At 44.9% G+C, this 22,078-nt stretch overlaps 1 protein-coding gene across 10 annotated transcripts in view; it reads right to left on the bottom strand.

The window, feature by feature from the left end:
* ADGRB1 (adhesion G protein-coupled receptor B1) overlaps nt 1–22,078 on the bottom strand; it is a 478,004-nt gene that overhangs the window by 62,973 nt on the left and 392,953 nt on the right. For all 10 annotated transcript variants that reach the window (XM_077271339.1, XM_077271330.1, XM_077271332.1 and 7 more), the window contains 4 exons: nt 18,804–18,906; nt 16,206–16,356; nt 10,639–10,708; nt 1,735–1,801 (listed from right to left, as the gene is read on the bottom strand). In XM_077271339.1, coding sequence (XP_077127454.1) covers nt 1,735–1,801; nt 10,639–10,708; nt 16,206–16,356; nt 18,804–18,906 — 391 coding nt within the window. The remainder of the gene's footprint in view (nt 1–1,734; nt 1,802–10,638; nt 10,709–16,205; nt 16,357–18,803; nt 18,907–22,078) is intronic.

Here is a 22,078-nt window from a genome sequence, read left to right as displayed (position 1 = left end):
CAAAATCTGTATTCACTGAAGACACATTTTACCCCATGAAATGAGAATGAAAGATCAGCCCAGGAGAAGGAAGAAGCAGATTTCTCTGATAAGATATATTACCAAAGTTTCTTTCTTTTATGTGTATTACTGATTTATGTAAAGAAAAAGTAAAACAACGTTCACTCTTTAAAACACAAGATGACAGTGGCCGTGTCCAGTGCCCATATGAGCACCTTGATATGACATACTTGTCAGCAATCTCAATCTTTCCAGTAAAGCTTCACGGCCTGCGCTGGAAATGGTGCAGAGCTTAGTATATCCTGGTCCAAATTTTTTTTTTCGGTGCAGTTAGGTGTGAGGCTAATAATTATATTTTTGTTACTATTATTAATATTATTATTAGTAGTAGTATGACTATTCTGTGTAGTATTATTCAAAATATTATTATTTTAATATTAATGTTATTACTATTACTATTATTTGTATTATTAATAGTTTAATTATTATTATTAGTAGTAGTATTACTATTATTTGTATTGTTATGTTATGATTAATATTGTTATTATTAGTGGTAGTATTACAATTATAGTTATCAGTATTATTATTATTATTATTATTATTATTATTAATATTAGTAGTAGTAGTAGTGCTATTATTGTAACACTATTCATAATTGTGTTATTATTGTATTATTAATGTTATTATTACTACTATTATTTGAATTATTTGTATGATTAATATTGTTATTATTATTTGTAGTATTATTATTTTACTATTATTTGTATCAATATTTATTATTATTATTATTATTATTATTATTAATTATATTGTTATTAGTAGTTTTACTATTATTTGTAGCATTGTTATTATTAATAATATTGCTGTTATTATTAGTAATCATAATACCATTTTATTATGCTGTTAGTTATAATTCTATCTTTCCTATAATTGTTTTTACATGGTAGACTTAAAAGGGTTTTTAGACTTTGGAAAACCTCTGTGCCCTGTGCTGTAATTTATTTAAAAAAAATCAACCCCTGGGTTTAATCACTCTCCCCAGGTCCAACGCAGAGTCTAGGCTGCTGCCACGGTGTCTGTTATTACATGTGACACCAACTTCATATCGGCAACGCCGCAGCCAATAACTGAGCTCAGCCCCTAGTTGACGTCATAAGCTGCTGAGCTCAGCGATCGGCTGCAGCGCTGTCAATGTGCAGAAAGTAGCAAACATTGGGAATGAAGGAGGAGACTCTGTGTTGGACCCGGGGAAGGTGATTAAAGAATATTTTAAAATAAATAAATAAACAAACTGCAGTTGGGGGAAATTCAGTAAAACTCCTTTAACCATATGGGAGGCAAAAATAGTCGTCAGACCCAGGTTATGGTGGATGAGGAATCCCGATGCTGCCTCTTCCAGCATAAGACACCAATATTATAAAAGGCACATGGTAGATCGTAGGTGGGGCCGGTCACCAATTTTTCGGTAGGGACCCAACCGCTCCAATTACCCGCTGCGATGCCCCCTTCAGCCTGGCATTAAGAATGACCTTCTATAATGCTATATGGGGACCTCACAGAGCAGGGATTTCAGTAGCAGGTTTATGGGTTAGTAAATTTATTAACATCATTGCCTCCAAAATGGAGCATTACTGGAGTTTTCCCCCAATTTCTGCTCTCGGGCGCCTTAAGTCTGATGCATCTCAATGATTTGGTAAAGAAAAAGCAATAAGGAGGATTCATCAAGAAAAATACCAAAACTACAGCAGCGGCCGGGCCCACGAATGCGTAGAGGAGACCTCCTTCCAGAGACAGCCAGCAACTGCAAGAGACAGAGAAGAGCGTCATCCCGTAGAATAGAAAGAGTTCTGACCTTCCGCTCTCCACGAATTTCATCTCATCCTCCTCGGATACTTTTCAGTCTCTGATTTCAATCAAAACTGTGAGAATTACAATAAGACTTCTTCTATCTGTATCACAGGAGGTCCATCAGGTCAGACTTGTCTGGACCTGAACTGGAAATATTTCAGGATATGAATCAGGCAAGAAGTGGCTAAGAGCGCGATGCTAGAAGACTCAATATATGCGCAAATTTATTGCATCAGGGCAATGAGAGTCCCAGCAGAGACCTTAGTGGCACCTCTGTGGATGACTGATCCGTGGGCTCTAGAATGAACCAGATAGGCACCAAGAATGCGCCATACAGCCTCATCACTTATAGACTCTGGATTAAAAACGAGGGCATAAAACAAAAGATCCATCAACAGCAGCTTGTTGAGTTTTTCCAGGAATGAAATAAATATTCTACATTACACAAAGTAACAAACTACAACGACAAAACCCAGACACAACATGTCGAGAGTGTGCGGACTTTACAATGGCCAAGAACCTTGGGCGCTCTCGTTTGACCTCCATCAAACATCAGGTCTTCTTCTACCGCAGAGAACTGTTTTCTCGCCACTGTCAGAGCGGTTTGTCTCTACGCGCTTTTCTTTCCAGGTAAACTGTTGTGAACATTTGATGAGCCCTCACCCCGCTCACAGCAGACACCGTGAAAACACAATGTATCTCTCCTTCATGTGGGCTGACAGCAAAATGACTACTGTGAGCATCGCTGGCACCGAGATGAAAGGTTTTCCAGCGCCGTGCCAAGAGTCCAGACTTTACCGCCTGAATGCCAATGAGATCCCAGACAGCTGACCCCGGTCAATTGTTTCTGCTCCAGGGCCAAAGCCAATATTGCAGTGACAGATGTCCGGGCAGTGAAAGCCGATGTGACGCTCAGGTTTTCTGTGCCGCGATGTGATGGAGCAGGGAGAGAACAAGCTCGGGAGAGGCTGAACGCACACAATCTATTTACTCTTATGGTAAGATCAGGGAAGTCGCTATAGTGGGGGCAGAGGTGGCAGATGTCCAAGGGAGCCCAAAAGTTTCCTTTTTGGTCCATAATATTTAGGGGGCTGTTTAAGATTTTGCAGTGGGGTGACAAGCTTTGTCACTGGGTCCACTGTAGTACAGAGTTTTTGTGGTTCTGCTATGTGAGCAGTACTGCGCCTGTGTTTCCTGGCAGGAGGGACACCTTGTCCGGTTGTGTTATGGAGGCCCTTGGGTTGCACCATGGCAGCATTGTGTATGGCTGTGATACAGTTGTACAATGGTTGTGTTATGGGGACACTATCATTGTGCTACTGGGGCACTGTGTCTGGTCATGCTACAGAGACAGTGATGGTGTTATGGGGACACTTCACTTGTAGTATGGAGGCACCACTATTGCGATATGGGGGCACCATGTCTGGCTGTGATACAGTGTTACTGTAGTTGAATTATGGGAATAACTTGCCTGGTTATGGTATGGAGTCACTACAATTGGTTTATGGGGCATTGTGTCTGGTTGTGTAAAGGAGGTACTATAATTTCACTGTGGGGTACCGCATCTGTGTTGTAGTGGTACACTTATGGGGACACCTTGCCTGGTTGTGTTATGAATGGTTTCTCTTTGTGGGGGCACTGTATCTTTCTTATAGTGGTAGATTGTGTTATGGGGACACCCTGGTTGGTTGGGTTACGGAGGGGCTATGGTCGTGCTATTGGGGTATTGTGTCTGCTTGTATCAGTTGTGCAGCTGTTGAGTTATGGGGACAGCTTGGTTGGTTGGGTTACGGAGGGGCTATGGTCGCACTATGGGGGCATTGTGTCTGCTTATATGAGAGTCGTGCGGTTGAGTTATGGGGACACCTTGGTTGGTTGGGTTATGGAGGGGCTATGGTCATGCTATTGGGGTATTGTGTCTGCTTATATGAGAGTCGTGCGGTTGAGTTATGGGGACACCTTGGTTGGTTGGGTTACGGAAGGACTTTGGTCGCGCTATGGGGGCATTGTGTCTGCTTGTATGAGAGTCGTGCGGTTGAGTTATGGAGACACCTTGGTTGGTTGGGTTATGGAGGGGCTATGGTCGCGCTATGGGGGCATTGTGTCTGCTTGTATGAGAGTTGTGCGGTTGAGTTATGGGGACACCTTGGTTGGTTGGGTTATGGAGGGGCTATGGTCGTGCTTATTGGGGCATTGTGTCTGCTTGTATGAGAGTCGTGCGGTTGAGTTATGGGGACACCTTGCTTGGTTGGGTTATGGAGGGGCTATGGTCGTGCTATGGGGGCATTGTGTCTGCTTGTATCAGTTGTGCAGCTGTTGAGTTATGGGGACACCTTGCCTGGTTTTCGTATGAAGACATTATGATGGGCCTCTGTAGCTTGATATGGTGTTACTTGGCAGGACAGGTTTACATGTCAGATTACCTTCATCGAGCATAAGGGCAGGTTTGCATACAATATAATCCTTGAAGCCACACCCACTTGTATCAAACCACACCCACTATGTCACAACATTTTAAGAATTTGTTCACAAGCACTTCCCTCCTGGGCTCAGATCATATGTCTGTGTCTCAGCTTTGACCCTGGTACAGAGAACTTTCAGCATTAAACTATAAAACAATATATGCAAAGAACAAAACCCCCGACCAAGGACATGTAACCAAGTAATTTTCCGAGGAATGAGCATCTTAACAAAATCATGATTGGCCTTCGCCTTCTCAGAGCAAACTCAGTCTACCTTGAAGACAGCTAATAAATTAATTCTAGCACTCACGCGGGTTTTAAGTCCCGTATTAAGATTAATGTCGCCATTCTTTCCACCTAAATAAGGTGTTCTTGGCAATTTGTAAGCTGAACAAGTGGAAAGGTTTGATACGGTGGCACGGCGTGGCACGAAGCAGGTCATTATTCAATGTCAGGCAGCCGCGTCTCCCTACATGGTGCACAAAGCTAAATATTATTCTCACACTTTCATAAGAGATGTTTTGTGACATTGAAAATCCCTCTGTAAACAAACTAAAATAATACCGCCAGACCATACAGGGCACGACACAATGTGGATGGGCTGAGGACATCATCATCCTCTTTTCCTATGTGTCCTATGGTGGTCAAGGCTAATTGATGACCACAAGCCATTTCGATGCGTCACAAATCATTTTCACGAAAATGGGTGGGAACAGAGTGAGAATGACCAATGAGAGTAACCTAAATAATCTCACGCCTTCCAGGAAGTCAGAACATGGCAGATACATTATCCTTATGCTTTTATTTTATAAACTGTATAGCATGACCGAGATCATCTTCTTGGAGCACAGGTCATTCTCATACTAATTGAGAATGACCGGAATAACCCTGACTATTCTCACCGCACCACTGGGAAACTAACCCTGAGCTACAATTATACAATTGTGATGTTTTATTGCATAAACTGTGTAGATCATCAAACTGGAGTATGTACAGATGTTACACAGGTTGTTGTCATACTAAGGCAACAGTATGAGAATGACCGGAGTATTCTCACACCTTCCATGGAATCAGAGCACAGGAGTTACATAATGATCATTTTCTCATCTTATTTCAGGAGAGCACTGCTCCTTTTTCTCCTGGCTTGCTGCATGACAAGTTTATGTGCACTTCCAATTGACTGACCATGGAGCAGGGGAATGGTTCTTAGCTGGCCAAACAGTGGTCTCTCCATTGTTACAAGCAGAGGCAGATTTGACTGCAGCATCAGAGGAGTGAAGGGACAATAAATTTGACCAGTTGATGTTGTCAATTCTCTATAGCAAACAGAGAAAAGTCCCTGCACTTGCCTATGAGACTGACCACTGCTGGCACACTGCAACGGAGGGCAGATCAGCAGAATGGTTGCACCAAACAGTGGTCTCTCCAATGTTACAAGCAGAGGCAGATTTTCCTGCAGAATCGGAGAAGTGAAGGGGCAATGAAGCTGACCAGTTGAAGATAAAAATTCTCTATAGCAAAGAGCTTGCAGGTGCTCTGCTCCTTTCCTATGAGACTGGCCGCCGTTGAGACACTGCAAGGGTGGCCGGTAGTCTAGGCAACAAGCAAACTAAAAAAAAAAAATATTAAAAATCCCTAACTCATTGAGAACACAAAAGATATTTAAAGGGAGGTAAATTGCAAAGCAACCTGTTTTCCCAAGAAGTGTCTAATTTTACCCATTAAAGAATTGAAGAATTAGCCGTTAATAAAATAAAAATAGACAAGCAGATATTTAGGGCACTGACGTCGATTATCCAGGTCATTCTCATCACTGGTGTAACCATGAATGTTCTCACACCCTTCAGGGAAAAAGAACACAGCAAATACATAATAGAGTTACTTTATGAAACAAGTAGTAAGGCAAAAACTAGATCATCCATTTAGAGTTCATACGGATTCCACCGGTGTGAGAGTGACCTGGGAAATCCTGACCATTCTCACACCTCTCAGGCTAAAAGAGTATGGCCATGACATCATTATTATAGTTTTATGAAATGGGAAGTAAAGGAAGACCTAGATCATCTAACTAGAGAATGGGACTAGTTGTGCAGGTCATTCTCCTCTAATTTTACAGAGACCAGAGTAACCCTGAATATTCTCACCCCCCCCAGAAAACAGAACATTTATTTAACCTGTAAAAGCTGTATAGTAATAACTATACTATAACAACAATGTCACTTATTTAATGCATAAATATTCGTTAAACTGGTCATTCTCATTCTAATTCCACAGTGTGAGAACGATCGCAGTAATCCTGACAATTCTTAAAAAAAAAAAAAAAGCATGGCAATTAATAACAATTCTTGAACTTTTGATTGGATAAGTTGTATAGTAATAATTAGATCACTAATTCAAAGAACATTACAGGTCACTCTCATTCCAATCCCACAGAGTAAAAGTTATTAGAGTGACTCCCTGATTATTCTCCCACCCACATGGCTGTTACATAATGATACTGAAAAATTAGCCGTGTTGTCATAACCAGACCATCTAATTAGAGAATAGGATCAGTTATGCTGGTCATTTTTATGAGAATGACCTGAGTATCCCTCAAAAACAAAGCACTTACCTAATTATAAAACTTGATACTATAAAATTTGAATTATTAATAATCTGGAATGCAATAACTAGACAATCCCACCTAGAGCCTGAAATATGGAAATACAGGACATTCACATCCTAATTCCACAAAGTGAGAATGACCAGAGTAACCCTGAACATTCTAAAATCCCTAAAACATAGAATGCACGGCGATTACATAATCGTGACAGCTATTTTGTATAAACTGCACAGTAATGGCTAGATCACGTTTTCCCGAGTATAGGACAGAGTCGCACTGGTCATTCTCATACTAATTCTAAAATGCCAGAATGACCGGAGTAACTCTCCGAATTTTCCCATCATCCATGCAAACATTACACAACTATGATACCATTATTAAATAAGATGTAAATCTTATAATTTAGTTAGAGCATGATAAGAATCAACGCAGGTCATTCTCATACTAATTCCACCGAGTGAGAATGACCAGATTAACTGTGAAAGCGCTCACAAATCACCAAACGGTAATTATCGAACAATGATACCTTAGTTTTATAAGCTGAAAAGTAAAAACTACAGCAGATGACCGACTCCGTGCCTTCGACCAAATTACACAGGTCATTCTCATGTTAATTCCACAGTATGAGAATGACAAAAGTAACTGTGAACGTTCTCACAAATCCCCAAACATTCATTATATAATAATGATACATTATTTGTAAATAGTAAAAACTACAGCATTCAGTTATCAAATTACGGTACACGTCATTCTCAATTTTTCATAGTAATTACCCAGTGTGAGAATGACCAGAGTCACCCTGACTATTCACACGTTCCAGGCACGCCATGTATGATACTGTAATTCCATAAACTATATAACAATAACTAGATCCATTCTCTAGTAAATTGATCTAGTTACACAGGTGATTCTCATACTAATTCTATAGTGTGAGAATGACCGGAGCAATTCTGACTAGTCACATATTGTCGAGGGAAAAGGAACACGGCAATTACATGGTTATAAACTGGATAAACTGAAAATCAATAATCATATGATCTAATCTGTACTGGTTATTGGCCACAGTGACCATGGTAATCTGGACCTAGGCAGAGACAAGGTACAAGTACTATCTGTAACTACATCATGTACAATGACAGGTAGGCAGTGTTATTTGTGCCTAAATTATTTGCAGGGTGAGACAGGGAGGTAGCACGATATGTAGCTACACCCTGTTCAGGGAAAGACAGGAAAAAAGGACAACATGTGCTGACATTTTCAGAAGACAAGAAAGCTATATTATCTGTGCCTCCCTCACAAGGAAAGACAGGGTGGTAGTACTCTCTGTGCCTATGTCACAAGGAGAGACAGGGTGGTAGTACTATCTGTGCCTACCTCACAAGAAGAGGCAGCGTAGTAGTACTATCTGTGCCTACGTCACAAGAAGAGACAGGGTGGTAGTACTCTCTGTGCCTATGTCACAAGGAGAGACAGGGTGGTAGTACTATCTGTGCCTATGTCACAAGGAGAGACAGGGTGGTAGTACTATCTGTGCCTATGTCACAAGGAGAGACAGGGTGGTAGTACTATCTGTGCCTACCTCACAAGAAGAGACAGGGTGGTAGTACTATCTGTGCCTCCCTCACAAGGAAAGACAGGGTGGTAGTACTCTCTGGGCCTATGTCACAAGGAGAGACAGGGTGGTAGTACTCTCTGGGCCTATGTCACAAGGAGAGACAGGGTGGTAGTACTATCTGTGCCTACCTCACAAGAAGAGGCAGGGTAGTAGTACTATCTGTGCCTACGTCACAAGGAGAGACAGGGTGGTAGTACTATCTGTGCCTACATCACAAGGAGAGACAGGGTGGTAGTACTATCTGTGCCTACATCACAAGGAGAGACAGGGTGGTAGTACTGTCTGTGCCTACGTCACAATAAGAGATAAGGTGGTAGTACTATCTGTGCCTACCTCACAGGAAAAGACAGAGTGGTAGTACTATCTATGTCTACGTCACAAGGAGAGATAGGGTGGTAGTACTATCTGTGCCTACCTCACAAGAAGAGGCAGGGTAGTAGTACTATCTGTGCCTACCTCACAGGAAAAGACAGGGTGGTAGTACTATCTGTGCCTACGTCACAAGGAGAGACAGGGTGGTAGTACTGTCTGTGCCAACGTCACAATAAGAGATAAGGTGGTAGTACTATCTATGTCTACCTCACAAGAAAAGACAGGGTGGTAGTACAATCTGTGCCTACTTCACAAGAAAAGACAGTGTGGTAGTACTATCTATGTCTACGTCACAAGGAGAGACAGGGTGACAGTACTATCTGTGTCTCCTGTACAACATTTAAGAGAAGAGACTAGAAGGCAGTATGATCTGTGAATCACTGCGTAGGGTAACTATATGTACTACTGCCCTTAGGTAGGGGGTTCATCACATGAAGCACAAGATGGAGGTCCGTCTGTGCTACTGATGAATATTATTACACAAAGTGACTGTCAACATGGCGGCACTATGTATGCAGGAATATTACTATAGCAGGAGACAGCTGCAGACTCCTCACATAGGCTCCTGGTGCTCTGCATGGAAAAGACCGGAACAAACGAATCTGCAGAGCCGGACACTGGACCCTGCATTGGCAATCAGTGGCGAGCGTGCTTCCCCTGCACAGCGGCGCTGCGGGTCAGTGCTGAGCTCATCGGCGAGCTGCAGGGGGGAAGATGAATGTCGCTGCAGTGAGGGCGAGCCGCCTGCAGAACCTGCGGCACCGGGGACGCCGGGAGCCTGGATCCCACCGCAGCCAGAGGTGAGGAGTGATGGGGGAGACCCTTGTGGGGGCATCCAGCAGCAGTGAAGGCGAGGACTGCGGACCACTCACATGTAGTCACTCATATCGGACGCAGATGTAGCAGAGCTAATGGAACCGATACTGGCAAACTCAGCTCTGCTACATCTGTCCCTGCCATCCTACGATTATGGCTTCACTGCCGTTACACGCTGCAGTGATTATAAATGTAGCAGAGCCGAGTTTGTCACGGCGCTCCCTTAGGCATCAGCAGAGCAACATGGACAACAAACTCAGCTCTGCTACATCTGGTCAGTACCACTGAAAGCTATAACAGACACTACAACAAATCCCTCTTTCAGTGTCTGTGTAATAACAGGATAGGGGATTATTCTGCAGCCTTCCCCAACTTAAAGGGGTTGTCTAAGGTTACAGACCATGGCGGCCTTCCACTAGAGTCAGCGCCACACCTGTCTACAGGTTGAGTCAGGTATTGCAGCTTAGCTTAGGTGAATCAGGTCGAGGCGCACAGTCTTTATATATGTCTGATCGGCGGCTCCATACTTTACACTGCAGCTCTGCTCCACCAAAACAAATGGATGATCAGTGACTCCAGTGTATCTGCATTGTATAATGTCCGCCAGCTAATGCTTCAGAGGCTGAATATGCGGCCCTGCCTCTCCTCCATGCTTTACACTGCAGGGACGCTTATCAGCAGGACGTCACTACATAAAGACATCACTTCCATGATATCAGACAGAGTAAACCACCAATAAAAAAGATCAGAAAACGTCACGAGACGTCTGGAAGGAGCCTGACAACATATACACTGATACATTGTATCATGTGAGAAATGTGCTCTGTGCCTGTAAACACTGATACATTTCATGCAAACGATGAGGAAGAAGAATCCCAGCGAAAACATTTCACCACAAGAAAGAATCAGCGGAGATCACTCACTAATTGGCCGATCCGTAGCCCTTCGCCTTGGTGAAGCCGACAGATATCGCCACGACCAGAGCGGGAAGACCTGAAAGAGAAGAGTCATCTCAGGGCATCACGGGATTAGATACACGGCTCAGCAGTCAGTATCACACAGGATAGGATTAGATACACGGCTCAGCAGATAATATCACACAGGACAGGATTAGATACACGGCTCAGCAGACAGTATCACACAGGAGTTAGTGTAGTGTAGTTACACTGTAGATTGCGGTCAGTTACACTGTATATTACGGTCAGTTACACTATAGATTACGGTCAGTTACACTGTAGATTACGGTCAGTTACACTGTAGATTACGGTCAGTTACACTGTAGATTGCGGTCAGTTACACTGTAGATTGCGGTCAGTTACACTGTAGATTGCGGTCAGTTACACTGTAGATTGCGGTCAGTTACACTGTAGATTACGGTCAGTTACACTGTAGATTGCGGTCAGTTACACTATAGATTACGGTCAGTTACACTGTAGATTGCGGTCAGTTACACTGTAGATTGCGGTCAGTTACACTGTAGATTGCGGTCAGTTACACTGTAGATTACGGTCAGTTACACTGTAGATTGCGGTCAGTTACACTGTAGATTACGGTCAGTTACACTGTAGATTACGGTCAGTTACACTGTAGATTGAGGTCAGTTACACTGTAGATTGCGGTCAGTTACACTGTAGATAGCGGTCAGTTACACTGTAGATTACGGTCAGTTACACTGTAGATTACGGTCAGTTACACTGTAGATTGCGGTCAGTTACACTGTAGATTACGGTCAGTTACACTGTAGATTACGGTCAGTTACACTGTAGATTGCGGTCAGTTACACTGTAGATTACGGTCAGTTACACTGTAGATTGCGGTCAGTTACACTGTAGATTACGGTCAGTTACACTGTAGATTACGGTCAGTTACACTGTAGATTACGGTCAGTTACACTGTAGATTGCGGTCAGTTACACTGTAGATAGCGGTCAGTTACACTGTAGATTGCGGTCAGTTACACTGTAGATAGCGGTCAGTTACACTGTAGATTGAGGTCAGTTACACTGTAGATAGCGGTCAGTTACACTGTAGATTGCGGTCAGTTACACTGTAGATTGCGGTCAGTTACACTGTAGATTACGGTCAGTTACACTATAGATTACGGTCAGTTACACTGTAGATTGCGGTCAGTTACACTGTAGATTGCGGTCAGTTACACTGTAGATTACGGTCAGTTACACTGTAGATTACGGTCAGTTACACTGTAGATTACGGTCAGTTACACTGTAGATTGCGGTCAGTTACACTGTAGATTGCGGTCAGTTACACTATAGATTACGGTCAGTTACACTGTAGATTGCGGTCAGTTACACTGTAGATTACGGTCAGTTACACTGTAGATTACGGTCAGTTACACTGTAGATTACGGTCAGTTACACTGTAGATTGAGGTCAGTTACACTGTAGATTGAGGTCAGTTACACTGTAGATAGCGGTCAGTTACACTGTAGATTACGGTCAGTTACACTGTAGATTGCTGTCAGTTACACTGTAGATTACGGTCAGTTACACTGTAGATTGCGGTCAGTTACACTGTAGATTACGGTCAGTTACACTGTAGATTGCGGTCAGTTACACTGGAGATTGCGGTCAGTTACACTGTAGATTGCGGTCAGTTACACTGTAGATTGCGGTCAGTTACACTGTAGATTACGGTCAGTTACACTGTAGATTGCGGTCAGTTACACTGTAGATTACGGTCAGTTACACTGTAGATTGCGGTCAGTTACACTGTAGATTGCGGTCAGTTACACTGTAGATTACGGTCAGTTACACTGTAGATTACGGTCAGTTACACTGTAGATTACGGTCAGTTACACTGTAGATTACGGTCAGTTACACTGTAGATAGCGGTCAGTTACACTGTAGATTGAGGTCAGTTACACTGTAGATTACGGTCAGTTACACTGTAGATTACGGTCAGTTACACTGTAGATTACGGTCAGTTACACTGTAGATTACGGTCAGTTACACTGTAGATAGCGGTCAGTTACACTATAGATTACGGTCAGTTACACTGTAGATTGCGGTCAGTTACACTGGAGATTGCGGTCAGTTACACTGTAGATTGCGGTCAGTTACACTGTAGATTGCGGTCAGTTACACTGTAGATTACGGTCAGTTACACTGTAGATTGCGGTCAGTTACACTGTAGATTACGGTCAGTTACACTGTAGATTGCGGTCAGTTACACTGTAGATTGCGGTCAGTTACACTGTAGATTACGGTCAGTTACACTGTAGATTACGGTCAGTTACACTGTAGATTACGGTCAGTTACACTGTAGATTACGGTCAGTTACACTGTAGATAGCGGTCAGTTACACTGTAGATTGAGGTCAGTTACACTGTAGATTACGGTCAGTTACACTGTAGATTACGGTCAGTTACACTGTAGATTACGGTCAGTTACACTGTAGATAGCGGTCAGTTACACTGTAGATAGCGGTCAGTTACACTGTAGATTACGGTCAGTTACACTGTAGATTGCGGTCAGTTACACTGGAGATTGCGGTCAGTTACACTGTAGATTGCGGTCAGTTACACTGTAGATTGCGGTCAGTTACACTGTAGATTACGGTCAGTTACACTGTAGATTACGGTCAGTTACACTGTAGATTACGGTCAGTTACACTGTAGATTACGGTCAGTTACACTGTAGATTGCGGTCAGTTACACTGTAGATTACGGTCAGTTACACTGTAGATTACGGTCAGTTACACTGTAGATTGCGGTCAGTTACACTATAGATAGCGGTCAGTTAGGCTACGTTCACATTTGCGTTGTGCGCCGCAGCGTCGGCGCCGCAACGCACAACGCAAACAAAAACGCAGCAAAACGCATGCACAACGCTGCGTTTTGCGCCGCATGCGTCCTTTGATTGATTTTGGACGCAGCAAAAATGCAACTTGCTGTGTCCTCTGCGCCCGGACGCGTGCGCCGCAGTGACGCATGCGGCGCAAAACGCAAGTGCGACGCATGTCCATGCGCCCCCATGTTAAATATAGGGGCGCATGACGCATGCGGCGACGCTGCAGCGCAGACTGCAAATGTGAACGTAGACTTACACTGTGTGTGCTGCTTCCTCTGCGCTCAGCTCTGCTACATCACATTAATTATGAAGATGAATCCGCGCTCTGGTGCTGGGAGCTTCGCCGGCTGATAAAGCCGAGACCTGAGTGCATCCATTATTCAGGGCTAATAATACAGGGTTCCCCGTGTGCGGCCATCTATCAGCAGAGAGGAGTCAGTGCGAGGCTCTGGGGTGAGGGGATTGGAGAGATGTATGGTTATATGGGGAGCGGATCCCAGCACGAGGCTAAACGGCGCCCAGCAGGTAAAATGTGCGCAGCAGCGAATCACTAATTACAGTACAATAATTCATGACTTCTTCCTTGGAAACGCTGAGCCGAGTTGCGCTACACCTCCTCCTGTACAGAACCACTAGTGGCCGCCACTACAGCACCCACCCAGCTCTCTGTAGATCCTGCACGTTATCTGTGTGTCAGTCCTTACTGTACTTCTGGCATTCTATTCATGAACCAGGAGGCTCAGGATGGACACAAGGAAATGATGGGGGAATAATAGACTGTAAGGCTGACTGCGCTGTAATCAGGGATCCTCGAGGGAAATCTTGTCCTAAGTGGAGACGACCCTTTCAGTATCTGCAATAATCCGGTGAGGAAGGAGGGGGAAATGTATCAAAATGTAACAAAACGTAGCAAATAGTTAGATGTTTGCTCCATTAATGACTTGATCAGATCGTTACACGTTTGCCTCCATGGAGCGACGCGTTTCTTGATTATTTCGACTCTATTAATTTCATCCCGATCCAATAGCCGCTTTACGCCAGGAAACAAATTCCGCCACAATTGTTTCCCGTTCATTTTTGTTGTTTCCGAGGAGCTCGCACAATGCGCTCCGCGGGTCAGGGAAAAGCTACATTTGGATTTTTTATTTTATTTTAGCACCTCCAGCCAATGCAATTATGCAGAAAATAAATTGGACGCCATCATTTCCCTTCACCCCATAAAGCAGGATCCAAGACGGAACAAGCCACGAGTCTCATTGATGGGAGTTCACAGAAAATTCCTGACAAAAAGACTCATTAATCGACACTTGGTCCCTGGTGTATTGCAGCCCCCACGACTCAATGACCATAGAGCTCTACGGGGCTCCGGAGCACCACTACACGTTGCATGGAAAGCCCATAGATTTCTATAGGCGCCACAACATGATTTATTTCACCCAAGTTGTCTTATTTGTTTATGTGTGGCTATTGTATTATTTGTATCCTGCATTTTGCCCCTCTGCAGGCTCTTTCTTATTTTCACTTGTCTCTGAGCTAATGGGTGTAGTCTGGCTGCTAGGATGCCTCCCCTACACACCACACACAGTCATGAGAGGCTCCTGCTCTCCTCACTTCATATGACACATGTTCAGAAGCAGGAGCAGCATGGAGAACATTACACAGCAGTACTGAGCAGTGTAGCTCTAAATCCAGCTCTGGTGGTGAGATAAAACATTTACTAGAAAACAGCAGCATCACAAAGTACATTATACAGCAGAACTGAGCAGTGTAACTGTGAATCTAGCTTTAGCATGAGATAGTGTGGTTAGCAGTTTACTGAATACTGAGCAGTGTAACTGTAACTCCAGCTCTGGTGGTGAGATAAAACATTTACTAGAAAGCAGCAGCATCACAAAGTACATTATACAGCAGAACTGAGCTGTGTAACTGTGAATCTAGCTTTAGTATGAGAGTGTGGTTAGCAGTTTACTGAATACTGAGCAGTGTAACTGTAACTCCAGCTCTGAGGTGAGATAAAATAGTTCATAGAAAGAAACAGAATCACAAACAACATTGTACAGCAGTACTGAGCAATGTAACTGTGAAATGAGCTTTAAGACGAGATAGTGTAGTGAGCAGTGTAGCTTTGATTCCAGCTCTGCAGTGAGATAAAACACTTAGTAGAAAGCAGCAGCATCACAAAAGACATTATACAGCAGTGGTGAGCAGCGTAACTGTAAATCCAGCTTCAGGATAAGATACTGCAGTTAACAGTGTACTGAGTCCAGTTCTGAGGTGAGATGAAACAGTTCATAGAAAGAAGCAGAATCACAAACATTATACAGCAGTACTGAGCAACATAACTGTGAAATGAGCTTTAAGATGAGATAGTGTAGTGAGCAGTGTAGCTGTGATTCAAGCTCTGCTGTGAAATAAAACATTTAGAAAGCAGCAGCAACACAAAAGACATTATACAGTAGTAGTGAGCTGTGTAACTGTGAATCCAGCTTTAGGATGAGACAGTGCAGTGGAGAAGTGTACTGACTACCGTAGCTGTAATTCCAGTAAAAATTGAGCTCAGGAGGCGGGTGAAGTGGCTCATAAGTGGATAAAGAAGCAGATTTTTCTAATAAGCCATATTATAAAGTTTCTTATATTTTTTATCCTATTCATTTATGACAATTTATGAAGAAAGGACCTTACCCCATCCGAGACAGAGGAATCGTTTGCGGATGATCCTGTTGCGCAGCCGCCCTGTCACTGCCATGTAGGACTGCCATGCCTCTGTCAGCACCCAGCAGAATGACGAGAGGAAGAAGAAGTGCAGGAAGGCGGCCACCAGCGTGCAGATCACCTGAGGATCACAGGGAAAAGCTACAAATAATATATCTAGGGGCAGCGAGCTTCTGCAGGGCTGTGCGCACACAACTGCTTGTTCTGTTACAATGTATCAGTATATAGAGAAGGAAAGAGATCAAGAAAGCGCTAAGGGACATTCACACAGAGCGGAGAGGGTCGACTCAAAAAACGACTCAAAAAACGCTGCAAAAACACTTGAAAGACTCTTCCTATTAAAACCACGCTGCTAATCATACGTTCAGTCGTTTTTTTTCTACTTCAGGTTTTGCAAAATGTCAGATGGGAAAAAAGGAAAAAAAAAAGAAGCGGCTTCTGATGGAATCTGCTGCAAGTTAGGCACTGACCAATCAGAAGGCTGCAAGAAAAAAAAAAAACACTCTTTAAAAAATGTTTCAAGAAAAGATCAACTCCTCCAAAAATTCCAGGACGAAGGAGCATTTCCTACAGCAGGTTTGTTAGTGTCGCTGCTGAGACTGATACAATGTATCAACGTAAAGATTAAGATGCCTGTGAAAGGGAAACTGTCAGCAGAGAGATCTGGGATCCTAGCAGAACCGCTTCACCCACTAAACTAAATGACACATCGCTGGAATCAGGGTCTCTGCTCCTACATCATGCTGCTGTCAGATTACATAGCAAAAACAAACTGCTGACAGATTCCCTGGAAGGAAAGAGCAGAGTCCGGAGTGTGAGAATGAGTTACAGTGTAACTATGATTGTGCTCACCCATCTGCTGGGTCTGTTACAATGTATCACAAAAAAAGAGGAGACCATCAGTAAGAAGGAGGAGGTAAGCATGGCTGTGCACAATGTCACAGTGCCTCTCTATGCCCTGTACAGTAAAGATTATTTTAACCCTTTGACTGCGGAGTGCGACCGCCAAGTCTATAAGCTCTTTATAAAACCTTTTCAGAAAGTTATTTTGCTTATTGTTTTTTTGTTTACTGTTTATTTTGTAACAAAATGTATCGATAATGGAGAAACAATGACGAGGCTGAGACCACAGGATGGCAGGGAGTTCTGGGACCCCCACTGGTGCTGAGCACTGCATGTACAGTAACAGGGAGCTATGGAAATGGTCGAGCGAGACCCCCCGACCTACAGGGATAGGGTATCAGAATTAGTGGTGGTCCCAGCAATAGTCCACAAGAATCCCCTCGGAGCAGCGGACCACCCCCTTTTATTTACCGCTATGGAGCATTATGACAGTAACATTACTTAGTGAACCCCAAGGTAACAGCAAGGTCAATGGATTATGTGGGGGGTTAATTAAAGTCACAGTCCCCCGCAGCAGCTCTGGAGGACGGATGCGGAGTATCTACTTTATCACTGCAATGTTTAATTAGGGGCACACGTAAATGGATCTGCTGGGGGTCGGCCTCGTGCTCCGGGAAGTGGAGAAGTGCCCAAGTGTCACTGTAAGATAACACAGAAATAAGGAACGAGACTGGAGAAGGAGGATGGCGTGACCTCACACCTGACACAGGACGGCCGGAGGGGACCGCAAGTCTCAGCAGTCCCATGGACAGAAAGAAGAAAGGACAAAGAGCGATTGATATGGGGAGAAGAAGACGAGACAGAGGACAAATGTAATGTGGGAGTAATTTATAGGAAAATAATTAGTGATCGTGATGAGAAAATCAACAGGAACCAAAAGCCAAAATCAAAGGGTCATGTGGGAAAATCAGAGGATTGGACTGTGCTCGTACTAATAGGGGTCAACGCTGCAGAAAACAATAGGGGGCAATGAGGAAGAATCACAGAGAAGAAATATGGACAAACTAATAGCTTACAATGCTGCTAAAAACAATGGGGGGTAAACAACAGAGTGGAATGTGGTCAAACTAATAGGGGGCAAATCTAGTGTAAACAATAGGGGGAATGTAGTGGAATCATGTGGTCCAAATAAGAGGGAGGAAGATGCTACAAACATAAGGGGGTAATGAAGTAGAATCACAGGGATGTAATATGGACAAACCAATAGGTTATAAAGCTGCTGAAAACAATAGGGGGCATTGTGGTAGAATCAATAGGGAGTAATGTGGTCAAACCAATAAAGAGGGGGCTAATGTAAAACAGAGGAGACAATGTAACTAAATCAATTAGGAGCGAAAGTGATGTAAAAAGGGGGGAAGCTCACAGAATCACACTGTAGGAACGTGGCCTAACTAATAGGGGGTAAAGCTGCTACAAACAAGAGGGGGCAATGGAGAACAGGAGACCACCAGACTTTTCCAATTAGGTTTACGCTGACATATGGCAGCTTTTGGGAGTAAAACCTCCACAATAACGCCGCCGGACGCAGAAGCAGATGACAGGTGTCTTCTAATAATGTAACTCGGGGGCAGCGGAGAACATGAATGACGCTACATTGCCCCCCAGTGCTGTGCGACCCCCAATATCCGGCCATGTTTGCCCCGCACCTCACAGTTAATACTTTACCTTGTTTCTGGTTTGCGTTTGTCCCACAAGGATTAGGGCGTTGGAAGAGATGATGGACAAACAGAAGTTGATCAGGATGACGGAGCGTTCAGAGCGGATGTACCTGGGAAAAAAGAGGAGAAGCGTGAGCGACAGGCCAGAACACGAGGACGGCGCCGAGAGCGGAGACCTCACCGGGAACAGTGAGCATGTGCAGGAGTAGCAGAGACAAGGAAAAGTGTATGCCCCACAATCACTATCCGACACTGCCTTACATATCACAGCAGTCCCATGTAACACCACAGATAACACAGTGATCACTCTCTGAGTACAGATAATGTAGTAGATGTCACCTGCAGTCCTATGTAACACCACAGATAACACAGTGATAGCTCTCTGAGCACAGATAATGTAGTAGATGCCACCTGCAGTCCTATGTAACATCACAGATAACACTGATAACGCTCGGAGTACAGATAATGTAGTAGGTCACCTGCAGTCCTATGTAACACCACAGATAACACAGTGATAACTCTCTGAGAACAGATAATGTAGTAGATGCCACCTGCAGTCCTATGTAACGCCACAGATAACACTGTGATAACGCTCGGAGTACAGATAATGTAGTAGATGCCACCTGCAGTCCTATGTAACACCACAGATAACACAGTGATAACGCTCGGAGTACAGATAATGTAGTAGATGTCGCCTGCAGTCCTATGTAACACCTCAGATAACACAGTGATAACTCTCTGAGTACAGATAATGTAGTAGATGTCACCTGCAGTCCTATGTAACACCACAGATAACACAGTGATAGCTCTCTGAGCACAGATAATGTAGTAGATGTCACCTGCAGTCCTATGTAACACCACAGATAACACAGTGATATCTCTGAGTACAGATAATGTAGTAGATGTCGCCTGCAGTCCTATGTAATGCATGAGGGAGAAACTAGCCAGGTTTGTCTCACCTGTACCGGCTCTGGAACCGTTGGCTCTGTCACCTAGGATACAGGGGGAGGGGCTTGGGGTGTCTCTGTGTTCGAGAGAAGTGGGCGTGGCTAAGCAGTTAGTGCGCGTGCAGAAACTCACACGGTTCAGGTGGTCATGGCGCCTGCGAGATTCCTGTCAGAGAAGATCAGCTGTGAGGCAACGGAGCGGCGCTGACTGGAGCCGGGGAGGAGAGGACGCGCTGACAGGAACCGACCGACGGGGTCCCGCAGACACCACAGATAACGCTGTCCTCGCTAACACCGCTGTCCCCGCTTACATCGCAGACCTTTAAGAGACGGCTGACTCAGCCGACGATGCTGACAAGACCGCCCCGGCCGGAGTACTGACCGTGAGGCAAGGTCTGTGTACGGGATACAGGCGCTCATCGGTACGGCCATTATAGAGGGTGTCGGGACAGTGTCACAGGGCCCGGCAGTGTAGGGACTGTCACCGCTGAGGGAAGAGACTATTCCTCCTTCCTCCCTTCTTCCGTTGGGACCAGTGCCCATGATAATACCACAGACTATCACCGCCAGGTTCACCAGAGGACACCGCCATCATCAGGACCACAGGAGGACACTGCCATCATCAGGACCACAGGAGGACACCACCATCATCAGGACCACAGGTGGACACCACCATCATCAGGACCACAGGAGGACACCACCATCATCAGGACCACAGGAGGACACCGCCATCATCAGGACCACAGGAGGACACCACCATCATCAGGACCACAGGAGGACACCGCCATCATCAGGACCACAGGAGGACACCACCATCATCAGGACCACAGGAGGACACCGCCATCATCAGGACCAGAGGAGGACACCGCCATCATCAGGACCACAGGAGGACACCGATAACGCCAGGGAAGTTTCTCCCATTTTTTCACAGAACTGTGACAGATCCCTTTCTGGTCACGTAATCTAAACATCCTCAGTCATGGGCAGGAGCACACCCGTGACTGATGCCCAAAGTGGTCTGCCTCCTGTCCATCACTGCATCCCGCTACCTGCTTATACTTGACGTAGTCGGCAGGATGCAGTCTACACATACGGACATGGCCGACCAAGCATCTGGGGAGGGCCCTAGATCTAGTATCTCCCTGGGGGCAATGTTAAATAACCTCCCGAAGTTTAATGGGAACAACACCATGTTGTGGAGCTGGACTGAGCGTATAAAGGGGATGAGGAGAATGCACCCTATGGTTCCTGCCTTACAGGTGGAGGTCGCTATAATGGCCTTAGACGGGAAGGCGAGAGATTCAGTTATGTTGCGAGCCCCCCCATGAACGAGACACCCTTGACAAAGTATTGCAGATACTGGAGACCCATGGGGATCCCACAGATGCAGGGGAATTACGCATGCAGCTGTTCCATCGGGGTCATAGAGAGGGGGAGACAGTGACCCAGTATATAAATGCATTGCAAATGATTCATACGGCCATAGTCAGATAAGACGGATTGGGAGTAGGGCCGACTGATGTGGTGTTGCGAGACCAATTAGTGACTGGGATGAGAGACACACTGCTTAAGCAGGCACTGCGAGAGCGCTTGCGCATGAACCCACATATGACATTTGCAGAGGTGGGAAGCGAGGCGCAAACAGGAACAGGGGGTGACAGGCTCAGAGGCTAAGGTCCGGAGCGGGGAGGAGGCCATGAATGCAACTGATGAACCAGGATTTGTGGAAGATTTACAAAAAGAGATCCAATCGATGAGGAAGGATCTGACCGAGACTAAAAGAAAAGTGACTTTGATAAGTACTCCCGGAAGCAAAACCCTCTCAGTACCACATCGGGATGAAAGAGGGTCTCGACGGAGAGAACCCTTAACGTGTTATCTATGTGGAGAATTAGGACATATGGCCCGGGTCTGCCCACAACGTGGACGGCCGCCACGACATTACCCGTTAAAGGGAACCTGTCACCACGTTTTTGGAAGATGGGATAAAAATAGCGTTAAATAGGGGCAGAGGTGGGCATTACATTAGTGTGTGTGTTATGCGTTTATTACCCACCTAAGTTGCCGAAATAACTTTGCAAAGTCTCCGTTTTCGCCTGTCAATCAGGCTGGTCAGGTCACATGGGCGTGGTGTCTTCACCCAGATTTGGCGTAGTTTTCCGTTGGTGGCGTAGTGGTGTGCGCATGCCCAAAGTCCGGAATCCTCTTCCAGGGGATTTAAAATAGCGCGGTGTTCGTTATTGCATTGGTGATCGGTGGGCGCGGCCATCTTCCTTTGGCCGCGCGTGCGCAGAAGCGGCGCTCTGCTGGCCGCGGCTTCAGGAAAATGGCCGCG

This window comes from Ranitomeya variabilis, chromosome 6 (genome assembly GCF_051348905.1).
Source record: "Ranitomeya variabilis isolate aRanVar5 chromosome 6, aRanVar5.hap1, whole genome shotgun sequence".
NCBI classification, from domain to species: domain Eukaryota; kingdom Metazoa; phylum Chordata; class Amphibia; order Anura; family Dendrobatidae; genus Ranitomeya; species Ranitomeya variabilis.
The sequence above is the reverse complement of the archived record's forward strand: the minus strand, read 5'-3'. Positions and strand labels throughout refer to the sequence as shown.